Genomic DNA, 14,875 nt, shown 5'->3' with positions numbered 1-14,875 from the left:
GGCCATATTACTTGAAAAGGAATGACTATGAGTATTTTCAAGTTAGTTTGAGTTATAACAACCTCAAACATCATATATGTACTTAGTTTCATGTGTTTAACAGTAGATTTTATTGAAATTACAAAATCTAAGCAAGTTAGAATCAAATATATGTCCTTTTAGGTCATATTAGGCCATATTACTTGAAAACGAACAAATATGAGTAGTTTTAAGATATATTGAGTTATAAACATCTCAAACATCATATATATATATACTTAATTTCATGCGTTGGATAGTATTTTTGATTAAAATTACAAAATATAGGCAAGTTAGAACCAAATATAGGTCATTTTAGCTCATTTTAGGCCACATTACTTGAAAAATGAATGAATATGAGTAGTTTTAAGTTAGTTTGAGTTATAAACACCTCAAAAATCATATATATACTTAGTTTTTGTTTTTGGAAATTCAAAGTTTTTATTGGCTACCAAAAAAAATAGAGGAATACACACCATCAATACAAAAGGCCAACTAACTCAACTCAAGACAAGAGAGAGCAGAAGGGATACACCTAGCACCTAGAGAAATAACAGATTCCTAACTCTAGCGTCACATCTAATAGACACTTTAAACACAATGTCCTTGATTACATTAATGTGTAGGCAAGAAAGACCCTCTAAACAACTTGTTGTTGCATTGCAACCAAACTGCGTATTGTTTTTGTAAAACATTAGGACATACAGCATGTTACTCCTGCTGTGAGTTTTTGTCATAGGTATCTTTTGAACTTGGAATCCTTGACTCTGAAGATTAAACCCCAACAACTGAAGAAGAGAGTACCATATACTAGCAGCATACCCACATTTAAAAAAGAAATTATTCACTGATTCTTGAGCTCTGTCACAAAGGTAACAACTCCTGTTGCACTGAATATTCCATTGGCTCAATCTATTTGTGGTGTAGAGTCTGTTTTGTACTGCAAGCCATAAGATGAATTTGCTTATAGGCGTAACCTTATTATTACATATATGTCTTCTCCACTCAACAGAATCTTCACCACCCAGAAGCATGGTGTAAACTTTGTTTTATGCTATAATGATCTTTATGGAGCACAGTCTCCCAACCTCCCACGTCATTTAGGATGTTTCTACTTTCAACAATCTTCCTTAGGAGCCAAGATGTGTTACTTTTTATAACAACACTAGTTACAGAGCCTCTCTTTATGTAGTAAGCATTGACCCATCTTACCCACAATTTATCACTTTTGAAAGCCAAAGCCCACAATAGCTTTAAGATAGCAGCCTTGCTACAAATCTTCATATGTACTAGGTTCCATCCCCCAACTAATTTTGGTTTATGAAAGTCAGTCCAAGTAATAGGAGCTTTATAGGATACATTAGTAGACCCAATCCAAAGAAACCTTCTGCAAATACTTTCAATAGCTTTAATAGTAACACCCCGAAATTTCTCTGAAATTTTCGCGTGTTAATTATTATTATCTGATGTGATAAATTATATTTCTATCAAATTATTTTTCGGAAAGTATATAGATATATATATTTACACCTACATTATTTTAATTGACTTTGTGCAAAGGTTATAATGTGCGTCTTATTTATGTGGCATTGTGTTAGTCGTATTATGTAGTTGTCTGCATTGTTCTTATAAAACGGACAATGTGGTACTTTTGCGTGTGCCGAGTGTGTAATGTGATAGTATATTATGTGTATATTTATATTACGTTGGTAATAATAATTTTTAGTTTGGAAGACATATACTTATACATATTATTTTGAACGTTTTACGTGATGCCGAAAAATGTTCATTGTACTAGTAATAGCCTTCGTACATTTTGTTATTTGTTTAGGGAGGTCCGAAAATTCTGATATAGCCATGTTATATGAAGAGTTTGGACAGATTTTTAAGTTCCTCTTGTAACGTTGCGATAACCAAAGGTCATCTCTTCGTCTACCTTTCTTAATGCCTTTTAATCATCACCCTTTCACCTTCTTTTTTTTGGAAAATAAAATCAGCAATCCTTGGTCTTTGTGACTCCATTTCACACCCCATTCTCGTCCAACCATTAGAGAGGAAGTGAAAGAGTTCTTCTCTCTTCTCGGTTTTCGTCCATTTCTGCACACCCATTTTCTTTGCATCATATCTCCTTCGTTTCTTATCCGAATTGAGCGTGTGAGTAGTCAAAATCTATCTACTCGGAAAGATCTTGCTCGTGGTATAATTCGTTTTTGAAGAAAGGGGAATACCCGACCGCAGTTTTCGTTGCAATCAGACGAGTCATCCGGATTTGTTCCCTGTCGCACCTTTACGTAAATAACCGTAGCCGAAGATCTAACCGTTGGATAGTCTTCAACTTTGGACAGAACGTTTATGACATCTTGTTCTTTGCTTTGACCGGAGCGATTTGGATGCCGAGCTTTTGATCACCGCGAATGATAGTCGGAACAGAGCAGTGCAAAATAAGAGTTTTCAATAGTCAAGGAAAAAAGGTAACTAGCGTTTTTCTAGTTCGGTAGAGTGAAGATATTGAACTTAGGTTGTTAGAAATGCATTAGAGAACGTAGTATCATGTTAGGAAGAACTTAGAAGATTGTATGGTTAAAGTTTCCTGTTGTTATTGTTGTTGTTTTGTTGATTGATTTGTTATTGTTGTTTTTATTGTCGTTGTTTTGGTGATTAGAGATTGTTGTTGTTATTATTGTCGTTATTTTGGGGATTAGAGATTGTTGTTGTTATTTTTGTCGTTGTTTTGGTGATTAGAGATTGTTGTTGTTATTATTGTCGTTGTATTGGTGATTGGAGATTACTGTTGTTATTATTGTCGTTGTATTGGTGATTGGAGATTACTGTTGTTGTTATTGTCGTTGTTGTTGGTGTCTGGGGTTGGTTGTTGTTGTGATTACGCTGTTGTCGGTGTTGGAGTAGGTTATTGTTGTTATTGTCATTGTTGTTGGTGTTGGAGTTGTGCGTTGTTGTTATTGTCGTTGTTGTTGGTGTTGGAGTGGGTTGTTGTAGTTTTTATCATTGTTGTTGTTGGTGGTGAGTCGTAGATGATACGAGGGGGTTTGGTGTGAGTGTGGGTGTAAGGGAGGCTGGAGTAGGCGAGGATGGCTGGAGCGAGCCTTGGAGGAGCTTGCGTGGGCGAGCGAACGAAGCTCGCAAGCCACGGCAGAAGGCTGCTCGCGACTCGCGACCAGTCGCGACCCGCGAGCCTCGTCGCAACTCGCGACGGGTGGTCTGCCTCTGGGTCGTGATGTGGTGTCTTAATTTTTGCTTTTGGTTTACAGCTTGTGTGTTTTGGCTTGGTTGGTCTTAGGTAAGTATGCTAAGGATGTTTGAGTTTTTTTTTGGGTGGTTTAAGTATTACGTTAAGGTTAAGGGTATGTGTCCTCATGTGATGGGTAACTCTTGGTTTTGAGTCTTGTAACGTGCCGGTTGTTTGTGTTGGCTATGCAACTCATGTTGGAACCTTGTGGTAAGATTGGTTGAGTTATGCTCATAACTTGTCTTATTGATGGTTGATTTGATTGATGTGTGCTTGTCTTGTTGATTGCTCGTTGTTGATAGAGTAACTCTAGGAAGGTATGGTTCTAGAGGTCTTCATTAGGAAATCCTATGAACGGTATGGTTCAAGGAGTTTCGTTGGTTATTCTAAGGGCGGTATGGTCCTAGAATTTAGCTCGTTAACCTAAGGGCGGTATGGTCCTAGGCTTTGGTTACTAAACCGTGGGCGGTATGGTCCATTGGTTACTACGGGTGGTATGATCCGTAGATTATAGCTATTCGAAAAGGGCGGTATGGTTCCTCGAATATGCAACGTAGGCCTTGGGCGGCATGGTCCAATGAGTCTACTCACAGGCGGTATGGTCTGTTATGTTTGAGCTTGTGGACCGCATTTGTTGCATTTGTTTGCAACGTTGACCGCATTGTTACATGGTTGTCGTTGTATCTTATAGGAGTTGGTATTTGGTATTATGATTTCTGATGTTGTTTCTAATTATTTAAGCTCTTATCTGTTTCTATTTGAGCTGGGAGAACTGCTAGTTACTCCCCACTGATTGTGGAAATTGTTGTATCTTTGTGCAGATGGTGACGCTGTTTAGAGTGGTTCTATCTGGTCGGGGTGTGTGTGTTCCCCGTGTGAGCAAAGAAAGGGAGCTTGTCTAGTGGATGAGTATTTCAATCTGGACTAGGATTAGATACTTAGTTGGTTTAAGTAGCTAATTCTAGTTTTGACTTATGTATTGGAACATGGATTTCAGTTGTCATAGTTTTGTTTACTCTATGATTTTAGGTTTACTTGGTGGTTGTATGACTCTTGAGACTTATTGGAGATGAGGGTATGGGACCTCATTTTCCCTTTGATTATATGTACTGGAGTTGACTTTTCCTATGATGGTTATTCTATTTTAGTTTTGTTCTACTCCTTAGAGTGGCATCTCCGTCTCTTTGAATTTCCGCTGCCATTATCTATACCTATTTCCTTATCTTAAGGCTATGTACCTCTTGGTTTTGGACGGGATGTTACAGTTGGTATCAGAGCAAAACGTTCCAGAAGCTCTGTTTAGGATGCTATTATTTTCCAGAAGATGAGTAGACTTGTGACTAGGATTACTAGTGTCTTAGATTTCAAGTCTAGAGTGTATGAGTGTTACCTGGGTAGGAAGTAACCTGGGGAAACATTTTGTTTACTAGTTTTTCGATTTAATGCTTGCTTATGTGATTTTGATAGACTAATGTGTAGTTTTGTTTTGTAGTATGCCTCCACGACAACGTTACCGCTGAGAGGAAGTTGCGTCGTCGTCGCGTAAGCCTGGAAAATGCTTTCATCTCTTGGCTAATAGGGCTGTTTCTTCGGTAGGGGCAGTCTGCTTTCGCCGGTTTGACCGTCACGGCCCCCTACTTATGATGGTGTTGCTGATCCTGTGGCTCTGGAAAACTGGTTAAGGGAGATGGAGAAGCTATTACGGCAACAAACTGCTCTGCTGCCGAATGGTACCTATTGGGACTATTATTTGAAGAAAGAGGCGGAATTGGTGGAGTACGGTGAAGGATGTGTGCATGGCTACAGCTGGTTTTGGGTGGACTCAGTTCTCCGCCAAGCTGAAAGAGAGATTTTACCCTGATGAGTTGCGCTGGCAAAAGCAGGAAGAATTTCTATCTCTGACTCAAGGGAGTATGGACATCCAGAAGTACCCGACCGCTTAGGAGCTGTCTAAATTTGCTGGTACTGTCATTCCCACCGAAGCTGAGAGGGTTAAGAGATATATAAAGAAGATGAATCCGAGGTGAGGACCCTGGTGCTGTGTTCAGGGGTTACTACATTTCAAGCTGCTTATGAGATGGCCCTTAGTGTTCATGCTTCAGTGAGAGAGGAAGAAGCTGTTAAGGCCGCATCTGTGAGGAAGCCTTTCCCGTCTGTTGCTCCTGGTCCGGCTAAGAAGCCGAGGTTTGAGTCGGGTTCGTGGTGGATACCAAGGCTCCGGTTCCAGGCATGGTTCTGATCCGTCCAAGTGTCGGAGGTGTGAGAAGCCTTTACATCCGGGAAGGGATTGTGAGGGTGCTGCTATTGTTTGCTTCTATTGTAGAGAGGAGGGTCACAAGAGTTATGAGTGTCCAAGAATCCGAGGGCTACAGCTAAGCCCCCTGTTCCTCCTAGTCAATCTGCTCCGCCAAGGAATCGGGTTTACAGTATGACTCATTCTGACGCCGATGTTCATCCCGACGTCATCTCTGGTACCTTTCTTGTTAATTCTGTTCATGCTTCTGTATTGTTTGATTCTGGTGCTTCTGTGTCTTGTGTGTCTAATCGTTTGCCAAGAAAGCTAATTTGACTTCAAGTTCTCCTATTCGAACTCTTATTTCTCTACCTTCTGGTGAGAATTACCCTTGTTTGGCCGAGTACTGTGGAGTGCCTATCCCTATGTTGGGTATTGAGCTGCCTGCCGATCTCAAGGCATTCTCCATGGTCGAGTTTGATGTTATTTTGGGCATGGACAGGTTGTTCAAGTATCGTGCTCAGATTCATTGCCGCGATCAAAAGGTGACTCTTCGTAGTCCGTGTGGCAAGCGTATCTCCTACAATGGAGTGGTGTTGAAGAAGGGAGTAAAGATCGTATCTGCTCTCAAAATGCAAAGGCTCCGTTAGAAAGGGGAACAAGTGTTCCTCTGTATGGTGAAAGATTTGACCCAAGAGGTGAAATTAGAGGACATTCCCGTTGTCCGTGAGTATCCGGACGTTTTTCCTGATGAGCTACCAGGTATTCCTCCTGAAAGAGAAGTTGAGTTCAGCATTGACTTGACTCCTGATACTGCTCCTTTGTCAAAGGCCCCGTATAGGATGGCGCCCGCGGAGTTGCAAGAGTTGAAGACTCAGTTGCAAGAATTGATTGATAAGGGATTTATTAGGCCAAGTGTCTCGCCGTGGGGTGCTCCTGTTCTGTTTGTCAAGAAGAAAGATAGGAGTATGCGGCTTTGCATCGATTATCGGGAATTGAACAAGGTGACTATCAAGAATCGGTATCCCTTGCCCCGCATTGAGGATCTGTTTGACCAGCTGAAGGGTACGGGTGTATTTTCAAAGATTGACCTGAGGTCGGTTATCACCAGATTCCGGTGAAGAAGGAGGATATTCCTAAGACCGCTTTCCGAACGAGATATGGGCACTATGAGTTCGTGGTCATGCCCTTCGGTTTGACTATGCCCCTGCTGTGTTCATGGATCAGATGAACCGTTCTTTCCATGAGTTCCTGGATTCGTGTGTAGTGTTTTCATCGACGATATCCTGGTGTACTCTAAGCAATGAAGAAGAGCATGAGAGGCATCTGAGGTTGTTCTTGGGTATTCTGAGGCAACATAAATGGTTTGCAAAGCTCTCCAAGTGTGAGTTCTGGCTGAAGGAGGTGTCGTTCCTAGGCCATGTTATCAGCAAGGATGGAATTATGGTAGGTCCTTCTAAGGTTAGAGCTGTGGTGGAATGGGAGAGTCCTAAGAATGTTTCCCAGATCCGGAGTTTGCTTGGTCTCGCTGGTTACTATCGGAGGTTTGTTAAGGATTTCTCAAGGATAGCTCAGCCGTTAACTAAATTGATGAAGAAGGAGAGTAAGTTCCTGTGGTCCGAAGAGTGTGAAAAAGCATTCCAAGAATTGAAGAAGTGCCTCACTACTGCTCCTATTCTGACCTTGCCTACTGAAGGAGTTGGGTTTGAAGTTTATAGTGATGTATCGAAGCTTGGATTGGGTTGTGTTCTTATGAAACAAGGGAAGGTGGTGGCGTATGCATTTAGGCAGTTGAAGGTGCATGAAAAGAATTACCCTACTCATGATTTGGAGTTGGCTGCTATGTGTGTTCGCTCTTAAAATCTGGCGACACTATCTGTATGGGGTTTCGTGTAGGGTGTTTACCGACCACAAAAGCCTCAAGTATATCTTCACTAAAAGAGATTTGAATATGAGGCAGAGGAGATGGTTGGAGCTGATCAAGGATTACGATCCGCAGCTTGATTGACCATGAGGGCAAAGCTAATGTGGTTGCAGATGCTCTCAGACGTAAGTCGAAGCATTCTCTTAATGCGGTTAGAATTCCGCCGAGAGACTTATGCTGATGAATTTCGGAAGCTTGAAATCGAGGTGGTACCTCGGGGTTCGGTGGAAACTCTCTGTGCTATGAGTGCCGAGCCTGCCTTGTTCCAAGAGTTGCGAGAGAAGCAGAAGAATGATCCTAAGTTGGAAAAGGTCCATGAAGCTAAGGCTCATGGCCGAGCCGAAAATTTCGAAGTCGACTCCGAGGGAGGTCTTAAATTTATGAGTCGTTGGTGTGTGCCTAATGACTTGGAGCTTAAGAAGAAGATTCTCGAAGAAGCTCATTGTACTCCCTACTCAGTTCATCCTAGGGGTGATAAGCTTTACAAGGATCTCAAGGCGAATTTCTGGTGGCCTTGCATGAAGAGGGAAGTGGCCGAATTTGTGGCCAGGTGTCTGGTGTGTCAAAAGATTAAGATCGAGCATCAGAGACCGGGTGGTTTGCTACAACCATTGCCAATTCCCGCGTGGAATTCGATTCTATCTCGATGGACTTTGTTATGGGTCTTCCGAGAGCGCTGGGGGTAAGAATGCGGTGTGGGTGATTGTGCACCGATTGACTAAGGTAGCTCGGTTTATTCCGATGAAGAATACTTGGTCTATGGAAGAGTTAGCGGAAGCCTACGCTAATGAAATCATTCGGTTGCACGGTGTTCCGAAGGATATAGTATCTGATCGTGACCCTAGATTCTTGTCTCATTTCTGGGTTGCTCTGCAAGAAGCATTTGGTACTAAGTTGAAATTGAGTACCGCTTTCCATGCTGCTACGGATGGGCAGACAGAGAGGACTATTCATACACTGGAGGATATGCTTCGTGCGTGTGCATTGGAATTTCAAGAGTCTTGGTTGAAGTCGTTGAACTTGGTGGAGTTCTCTTACAACAACAGTTACCATGCTAGCATTCAGATGGCTCCTTATGAGGCCTTGTATGGGCGAAAGTGTCGTAGTCCCACTTGTTGGAGCGACATAAGTGACTCGTTGGTGTTGGGACCAGACTTGATCCAAGATACTGTCGAGCAAGTAAAGGTGATTCAGGCGAGAATGAAGGCCGCTCAAGATAGGCAGAGGTCTTATGCAGACTTGCGTCGGAAGCCTATTTCTTTCACCGTTGGGGATAAGGTGCTATTGAAGGTGTCTCCGATGAAGGGAGTGGCGAGATTTGGGCAAAAAGGCAAGTTAAGCCCGAAGTATGTTGGCCCTTATGAGATTCTCGAGAGGATTGGGGAGGTGGCTTACAGATTGGCTATGCCCCTGAGTTGTTGAGGGTGCACGATGTGTTCCATGTGTCGCAGTTGCGGAGGTATCGCAGCGATCCGTCTCATGTCATTCCTATAGAGTCGGTCTCTATTGAGCCGAACATGACTTTTGAGGAGCGACCTGTTCAGATCTTGGTCCGTCAGAATCGTGCCCTGAGAAGGAAGGTGATACCCTTGGTTAAGGTGCTCTGGAGAAGCCAAAAGTACGAGGAAGCCACTTGGGAGACGGAAGAGTCGATGAGGCTCAAGTATCTCGAGCTTTTTGTCTCAGGTTTTTCTTTGTTATTTTAAAGTTCGAGGACGAACTTTTTCTTAAGGAGGGGAGATTGTAACACCCCGAAATCACTCTGAAATTTTCGTGTGTTAATTATTATTATCTGATGTGATAAATTATATTTCTATCAAATTATTTTTCAGAATATATATATATATATATTATATATATTATATATATATATATATATATATATATATATATATATATATATATATATTTACACCTACATTATTTTAATTGACTTTGTGCAAAGGTTATAGTGTGCGTCTTATTTATGTGGCATTGTGTTAGTCATATTATGTAGTTGTCTGCATTGTTCTTATAAAACGGACAATGTAGTACTTTTGCGTGTGCCGAGTGTGTAATGTGATAGTATATTATGTTTATATTTATATTACGTTGGTAATAATAATTTTTAGTTTGAAAAACATAAACTTATACATATTATTTTAAACGTTTTACGTGATGCCGGAAAATGTACATTGTACTAGTATTAGCCTTCGTACATTTTGTTATTTGTTTAGGGAGGTCCGAAAATTCTGATATATAGTCATGTTATATGAAGAGTTTGGACAGATTTTTAAGTTCCTCTTGTAACGTTGCGATAACCAAAGGTCATCTCTTCGTCTACTTTTCTTAATGCCTTTTAATCATCACCCTTTCACCTTTTTTTTTCTGAAAATAAAATCAGCAACCCTTGGTCTTTGTGACTCCATTTCACACCCATTTTCTTTGCATCATATCTCCTTCGTTTCTTATCCGAATTGAGCGTGTGAGTAGTCAAAATCTATCTACTCGGAAAGATCTTGCTCGTGTATAATTCGTTTTTGAAGAAAGAGGAAGACACGACCGCAGTTTTCGTTGCAATCAGACGAGTCATCCGGTTTTGTTCCCTGTCGCACCTTTACATAAATAACCGTAGCAGAAGATCTAAACGTTGGATAGTCTTCACCGTTGGACGGAACGTTTATGACATCTTGTTCTTTTCTTTGACCGGAGCGATTTGGATGCCGAGCTTTTGATCACCGCGAATCGTAGTCGGAACAGAGCAGTGCAAAATAAGAGTTTTCAACAGTCAAGGAAAAGGTAACTACCGTTTTTCTAGTTCGGTAGAGTATAGATATTGAATTTAGGTTGTTAGAAATGCGTTAGAGAACGTAGTATCATGTTAGGAAGAACTTAGAAGATTGTATGGTTAAAGTTTCCTGTTGTTATTGTTGTTGTTTTGTTGATGGATTTGTTATTGTTGTTTTTATTGTCGTTGTTTTGGTGATTAGAGATTGTTGTTGTTATTATTGTCGTTGTTTTGGTGATTAGAGATTGTTGTTGTTATTATTGTCGTTGTTTTGGTGATTAGAGATTGTTGTTGTTATTATTGTCGTTGTATTGGTGATTGGAGATTGTTGTTGTTGTTATTGTCGTTGTTGTTGGTGTTTGGGGTTGGTTGTTGTTGTGATTACGTAGTTGTCGGTGTTGGAGTGGGTTGTTGTTGTTATTATCGTTGTTGTTGTGTTGGAGTTGTGCGTTGTTGTTATTGTCTTTATTCTTGGTGTTGGAGTGGGTTGTTGTAGTTTTTATCATTGTTGTTGTTGTTGGAGTATGTTATTGCTGTTGTTGTTGGTGAGTCGTGGATGATACGAGGGGGTTTGGTGTGAGTGTGGGTGTAAGGGAGGCTAGAGTAGGCGAGGATGGCTGGAGCGAGCCTTAGAGGAGCTTGCGTGGGCGAGCGAACGAAGCTCGCAAGCCACGGCAGAAGGCTGCTCTGGGTCTGGGTCGTGATGTGGTGTCTTAATTTCTGTGTTTGGTTTACAGCTTGTGTGTTTTGGCTTGGTTGGTCTTAGGTAAGTATGCTAAGGATGTTTGAGTAGTTTTTGGGTGGTTTAAGTATTACGTTAAGGTTAAGGGTATGTGTCCTCATGTGATGGGTAACTCTTGGTTTTGAGTCTTGTAACGTGCCGGTTGTTTGTGTTGGCTATGCAGACTCATGTTGGAACCTTGATGGTAAGATTGGTTGAGTTATGCTCATAACTTGTTCTTGTTGATGGTTGGATTTGATTGATGTGTGCTTGTCTTGTGTGATTGCTCGTTGTTGATAGAGTAACTCTAGGAACGGTATGGTTCTAGAGGTCTTCATTAGGAAATCCTATGAACGGTATGGTTCAAGGAGTTTGCGTTGGTTATTCTAAGGGCGGTATGGTCCTAGAAATTTATGCTCGTTAACCTAAGGGCGGTATGGTCCTAGGCTTTGGTTACTAGACCGTGGGCGGTATGGTCCATTGGTTACTACGGGTGGTATGATACGTAGATTATAGCTATTCGAAAAGGGCGGTATGGTTCCTCGAATATGCAACGTAGGCCTTGGGCGGCATGGTCCAATGAGTCTACTCACAAGCGGTATGGTCTGTTATGTTTGAGCTTGTGGACCACGTTTGTTGCATTTGTTTGCAACGTTGACCGCATCAGTTACATGGTTGTCGTTGGTATCTTTAAGCGAGTTGGTATTTGGTATTATGATTTCTGATGTTGTTTCTAATTATTTAAGCTCTTATATGTTTCTATTTGAGTTGGGAGAACTGCTAGTTACTCCCCACTGATTGTGGAAATTGTTGTATCTTTGTGCAGATGGTGACGCTGTTTAGAGTGGTTCTATACTGGCTCGGGGGTGTGTGTGTTCCCCGTGTGAGCAAAGAAAGGGAGCTTGTCCTAGTGGATGAGTATTTCAATCTGGACTCAGGATTAGATACTTAGTTGGTTTAAGTAGCTAATTCTAGTTTTGACTTATGTATTGGAACCATGGATTTCAGTTGTCATAGTTTTGTTTACTCTATGATTTTAAGGCTTACTTCGGTGGTTGTATGACTCTTAAGACTTATTGGAGATGAGGGTGTGGGACCTCATTTTCCCTTTTGATTATATGTACTGGAGTTGACTTTTCCTATGATGGTTATTCTATTTTTGTTTTGTTCTACTCCTTAGAGTGGCATCTCCGTCTCTTTGAATTTCCGCTGCCATTATCTATAGCTATTACCTTATCTTAAGGCTATGTACCTCTTGGTTTTGGACGGGATGTTACAGTTGGTATCAGAGCAAAACGTTCTAGAAGCTCTGTTTAGGATGCTATTATTTTCCAGAAGATGAGTAGACTTGTGACTAGGATTACTAGTGTCTTAGATTTCAAGTCTAGAGTGTATGAGTGTTACCTGGGTAGGAAGTAAGCCTGGGGAAACATTTTGTTTACTATGTTTTTCGGTTTAATGCTTGCTTATGTGATTTTGATAGACTAATGTGTTAGTTTATGTTTTGTAGTATGCCTCCACGACAACTGTTACCCGCTAGAGAGGAAGTTGCGCTTCGTCGTCGCGTAAGCCTGGAAAATGCTTTCATCTCTCTGGCTAATAGGGCTGTTTCTTCGGGTAGTGGGTAGTCTGCTTTCGGCCGGTTTGACCGTCACGGGCCCCCTACTTATGATGGTGTTGCTGATCCTGTGGCTCTGGAAAACTGGTTAAGGGAGATGGAGAAGCTATTTACGGCAACAAACTGCTCTGCTGCCGAGATGGTACCTATTGGGACCTATTATTTGAAGAAAGAGGCTGACAATTGGTGGAGTACGGTGAAGGATGTGTGTATGGCTACTGCTGGATTTGGGTGGACTCAGTTCTCCGCCAAGCTGAAAGAGAGATTTTACCCTCATGAGTTGCGCTGGCAAAAGCAGGAAGAATTTCTATCTCTGACTCAAGGGAGTATGGACATCCAGAAGTACACCGACCGCTTTACGGAGCTGTCTAAATTTGCTGGTACTGTCATTCCCACCGAAGCTGAGAGGGTTAAGAGATATATAAAGAAGATGAATCCGAGGGTGAGGACCCTGGTGCTGTGTTCAGGGGTTACTACATTTCAAGCTGCTTATGAGATGGCCCTTAGTGTTCATGCTTCAGTGAGAGAGGAAGAAGCTGTTAAGGCCGCATCTGTGAGGAAGCCTTGCCCGTCTGTTGCTCCTGGTCCGGCTAAGAAGCCGAGGTTTGAGTCGGGTTTCTGTGGTGGATACCAAGGCTCCGGTTCCAGGCAGGGTTCTGATCCGTCCAAGTGTCGGAGGTGTGAGAAGCCTTTACATCCGGGAAGGGATTGTGAGGGTGCTGCTATTGTTTGCTTCTATTGTAGAGAGGCGGGTCACAAGAGTTATGAGTGTCCGAAGAATCCGAGGGCTACAACTAAGCCCCCTGTTCCTCCTAGTCAATCTGCTCCGCCAAGGAATCGGGTTTACAGTATGACTCATTCTGACGCCGATGTTCATCCCGACGTCATCTCTGGTACCATTCTTGTTAATTCTGTTCATGCTTCTGTATTGTTTGATTCTGGTGCTTCTGTGTCTTGTGTGTCTAAATCGTTTGCCAAGAAAGCTAATTTGACTTCAAGTTCTCCTATTCGAACTCTTATTTCTCTACCTTCTGGTGAGAATTACCCTTGTTTGGCCGAGTACTGTGGAGTGCCTATCCCTATGTTGGGTATTGAGCTGTCCTGCCGATCTCAAGGCATTCTCCATGGTCGAGTTTGATGTTATTTTGGGCATGGACAGGTTGTTCAAGTATCGTGCTCAGATTCATTGCCGCGATCAAAAGGTGACTCTTCGTAGTCCGTGTGGCAAGCGTATCTCCTACAGTGGAGTGGTGTTGAAGAAGGGAGTAAAGATCGTATCTGCTCTCAAAATGCAAAGGCTCCGTTAGAAAGGGGAACAAGTGTTCCTCTGTATGGTGAAAGATTTGACCCAAGAGGTGAAATTAGAGGACATTCCCGTTGTCCGTGAGTATCCGGACGTTTTTCCTGATGAGCTACCAGGTATTCCTCCTGAAAGAGAAGTTGAGTTCAGCATTGACTTGACTCCTGGTACTGCTCCTTTGTCAAAGGCCCCGTATAGGATGGCGCCCGCGGAGTTGCAAGAGTTGAAGACTCAGTTGCAAGAATTGATTGATAAGGGATTTATTAGGCCAAGTGTCTCGCCGTGGGGTGCTCCTGTTCTGTTTGTCAAGAAGAAAGATGGGAGTATGCGGCTTTGCATCGATTATCGGGAATTGAACAAGGTGACTATCAAGAATCGGTATCCCTTGCCCCGCATTGAGGATCTGTTTGACCAGCTGAAGGGTACGGGTGTATTTTCAAAGATTGACCTGAGGTTAGGTTATCACCAGATTCCGGTGAAGAAGGAGGATATTCCTAAGACCGCTTTCCGAACGAGATATGGGCACTATGAGTTCGTGGTCATGCCCTTCGGTTTGACTCATGCCCCTGCTGTGTTCATGGATCAGATGAACCGTTCTTTCCATGAGTTCCTGGATTCGTGTGTAGTTGTTTTCATCGACGATATCCTGGTGTACTCTAAGCATGAAGAAGAGCATGAGAGGCATCTGAGGTTGTTCTTGGGTATTCTGAGGCAACATAAATGGTTTGCAAAGCTCTCCAAGTGTGAGTTCTGGCTGAAGGAGGTGTCGTTCCTAGGCCATGTTATCAGCAAGGATGGAATTATGGTAGGTCCTTCTAAGGTTAGAGCTGTGGTGGAATGGGAGAGTCCTAAGAATGTTTCCCAGATCCGGAGTTTGCTTGGTCTCGCTGGTTACTATCGGAGGTTTGTTAAGGATTTCTCAAGGATAGCTCAGCCGTTAACTAAATTGATGAAGAAGGAGAGTAAGTTCCTGTGGTCCGAAGAGTGTGAAAAAGCATTCCAAGAATTGAAGAAGTGCCTCACTACTGCTCCTATTCTGACCTTGCC

General features: G+C 42.2%; 3 protein-coding genes across 3 annotated transcripts; all 3 read left to right on the top strand.

Moving 5' to 3' along the window:
• The first annotated feature begins 6,716 nt into the window (after window positions 1-6,716).
• LOC130591087 (uncharacterized mitochondrial protein AtMg00860-like) lies at window positions 6,717-7,358 on the top strand. The gene has a single exon (XM_057394000.1). It carries the CDS (start codon window positions 6,717-6,719, stop codon window positions 7,356-7,358), a length of 642 nt encoding a protein of 213 aa, XP_057249983.1.
• A 150-nt stretch (window positions 7,359-7,508) lies between these two features.
• On the top strand, window positions 7,509-8,108 carry LOC130591086 (uncharacterized). Its single transcript, XM_057393999.1, has one exon. The coding sequence runs from the start codon at window positions 7,509-7,511 to the stop codon at window positions 8,106-8,108; it is 600 nt and encodes a 199-aa protein (XP_057249982.1).
• Window positions 8,109-8,939: 831 nt separating this feature from the next.
• On the top strand, window positions 8,940-13,666 carry LOC125496560 (uncharacterized). Its single transcript, XM_048642060.2, has 3 exons — window positions 8,940-9,085; window positions 12,421-12,475; window positions 12,539-13,666. Exons 1-3 carry the CDS (start codon window positions 8,940-8,942, stop codon window positions 13,664-13,666), a joined length of 1,329 nt encoding a protein of 442 aa, XP_048498017.2.
• Window positions 13,667-14,875: the final 1,209 nt, after the last annotated feature.

Source organism: Beta vulgaris, chromosome 4 (genome assembly GCF_026745355.1).
Source record: "Beta vulgaris subsp. vulgaris cultivar EL10 chromosome 4, EL10.2, whole genome shotgun sequence".
Classification (NCBI taxonomy): Eukaryota; Viridiplantae; Streptophyta; class Magnoliopsida; order Caryophyllales; family Amaranthaceae; genus Beta; species Beta vulgaris.
The sequence above is the reverse complement of the archived record's forward strand: the minus strand, read 5'-3'. Positions and strand labels throughout refer to the sequence as shown.

Coding starts and splice junctions, on each gene's coding strand:
- LOC130591087 (XM_057394000.1), top strand. CDS start 6,717: ATGGATCAGATGAACCGTTCTTTCCATGAGTTCCTGGATTCGTGTGTA.
- LOC130591086 (XM_057393999.1), top strand. CDS start 7,509: ATGAGGGCAAAGCTAATGTGGTTGCAGATGCTCTCAGACGTAAGTCGA.
- LOC125496560 (XM_048642060.2), top strand. CDS start 8,940: ATGACTTTTGAGGAGCGACCTGTTCAGATCTTGGTCCGTCAGAATCGT. Junction 9,086..12,420: donor GAAGAGTCGATGAGGCTCAA/GTATCTCGAGCT, acceptor TATGTTTTGTAG/TATGCCTCCACGACAACTGT. Junction 12,476..12,538: donor AAGTTGCGCTTCGTCGTCGC/GTAAGCCTGGAA, acceptor GGTAGTGGGTAG/TCTGCTTTCGGCCGGTTTGA.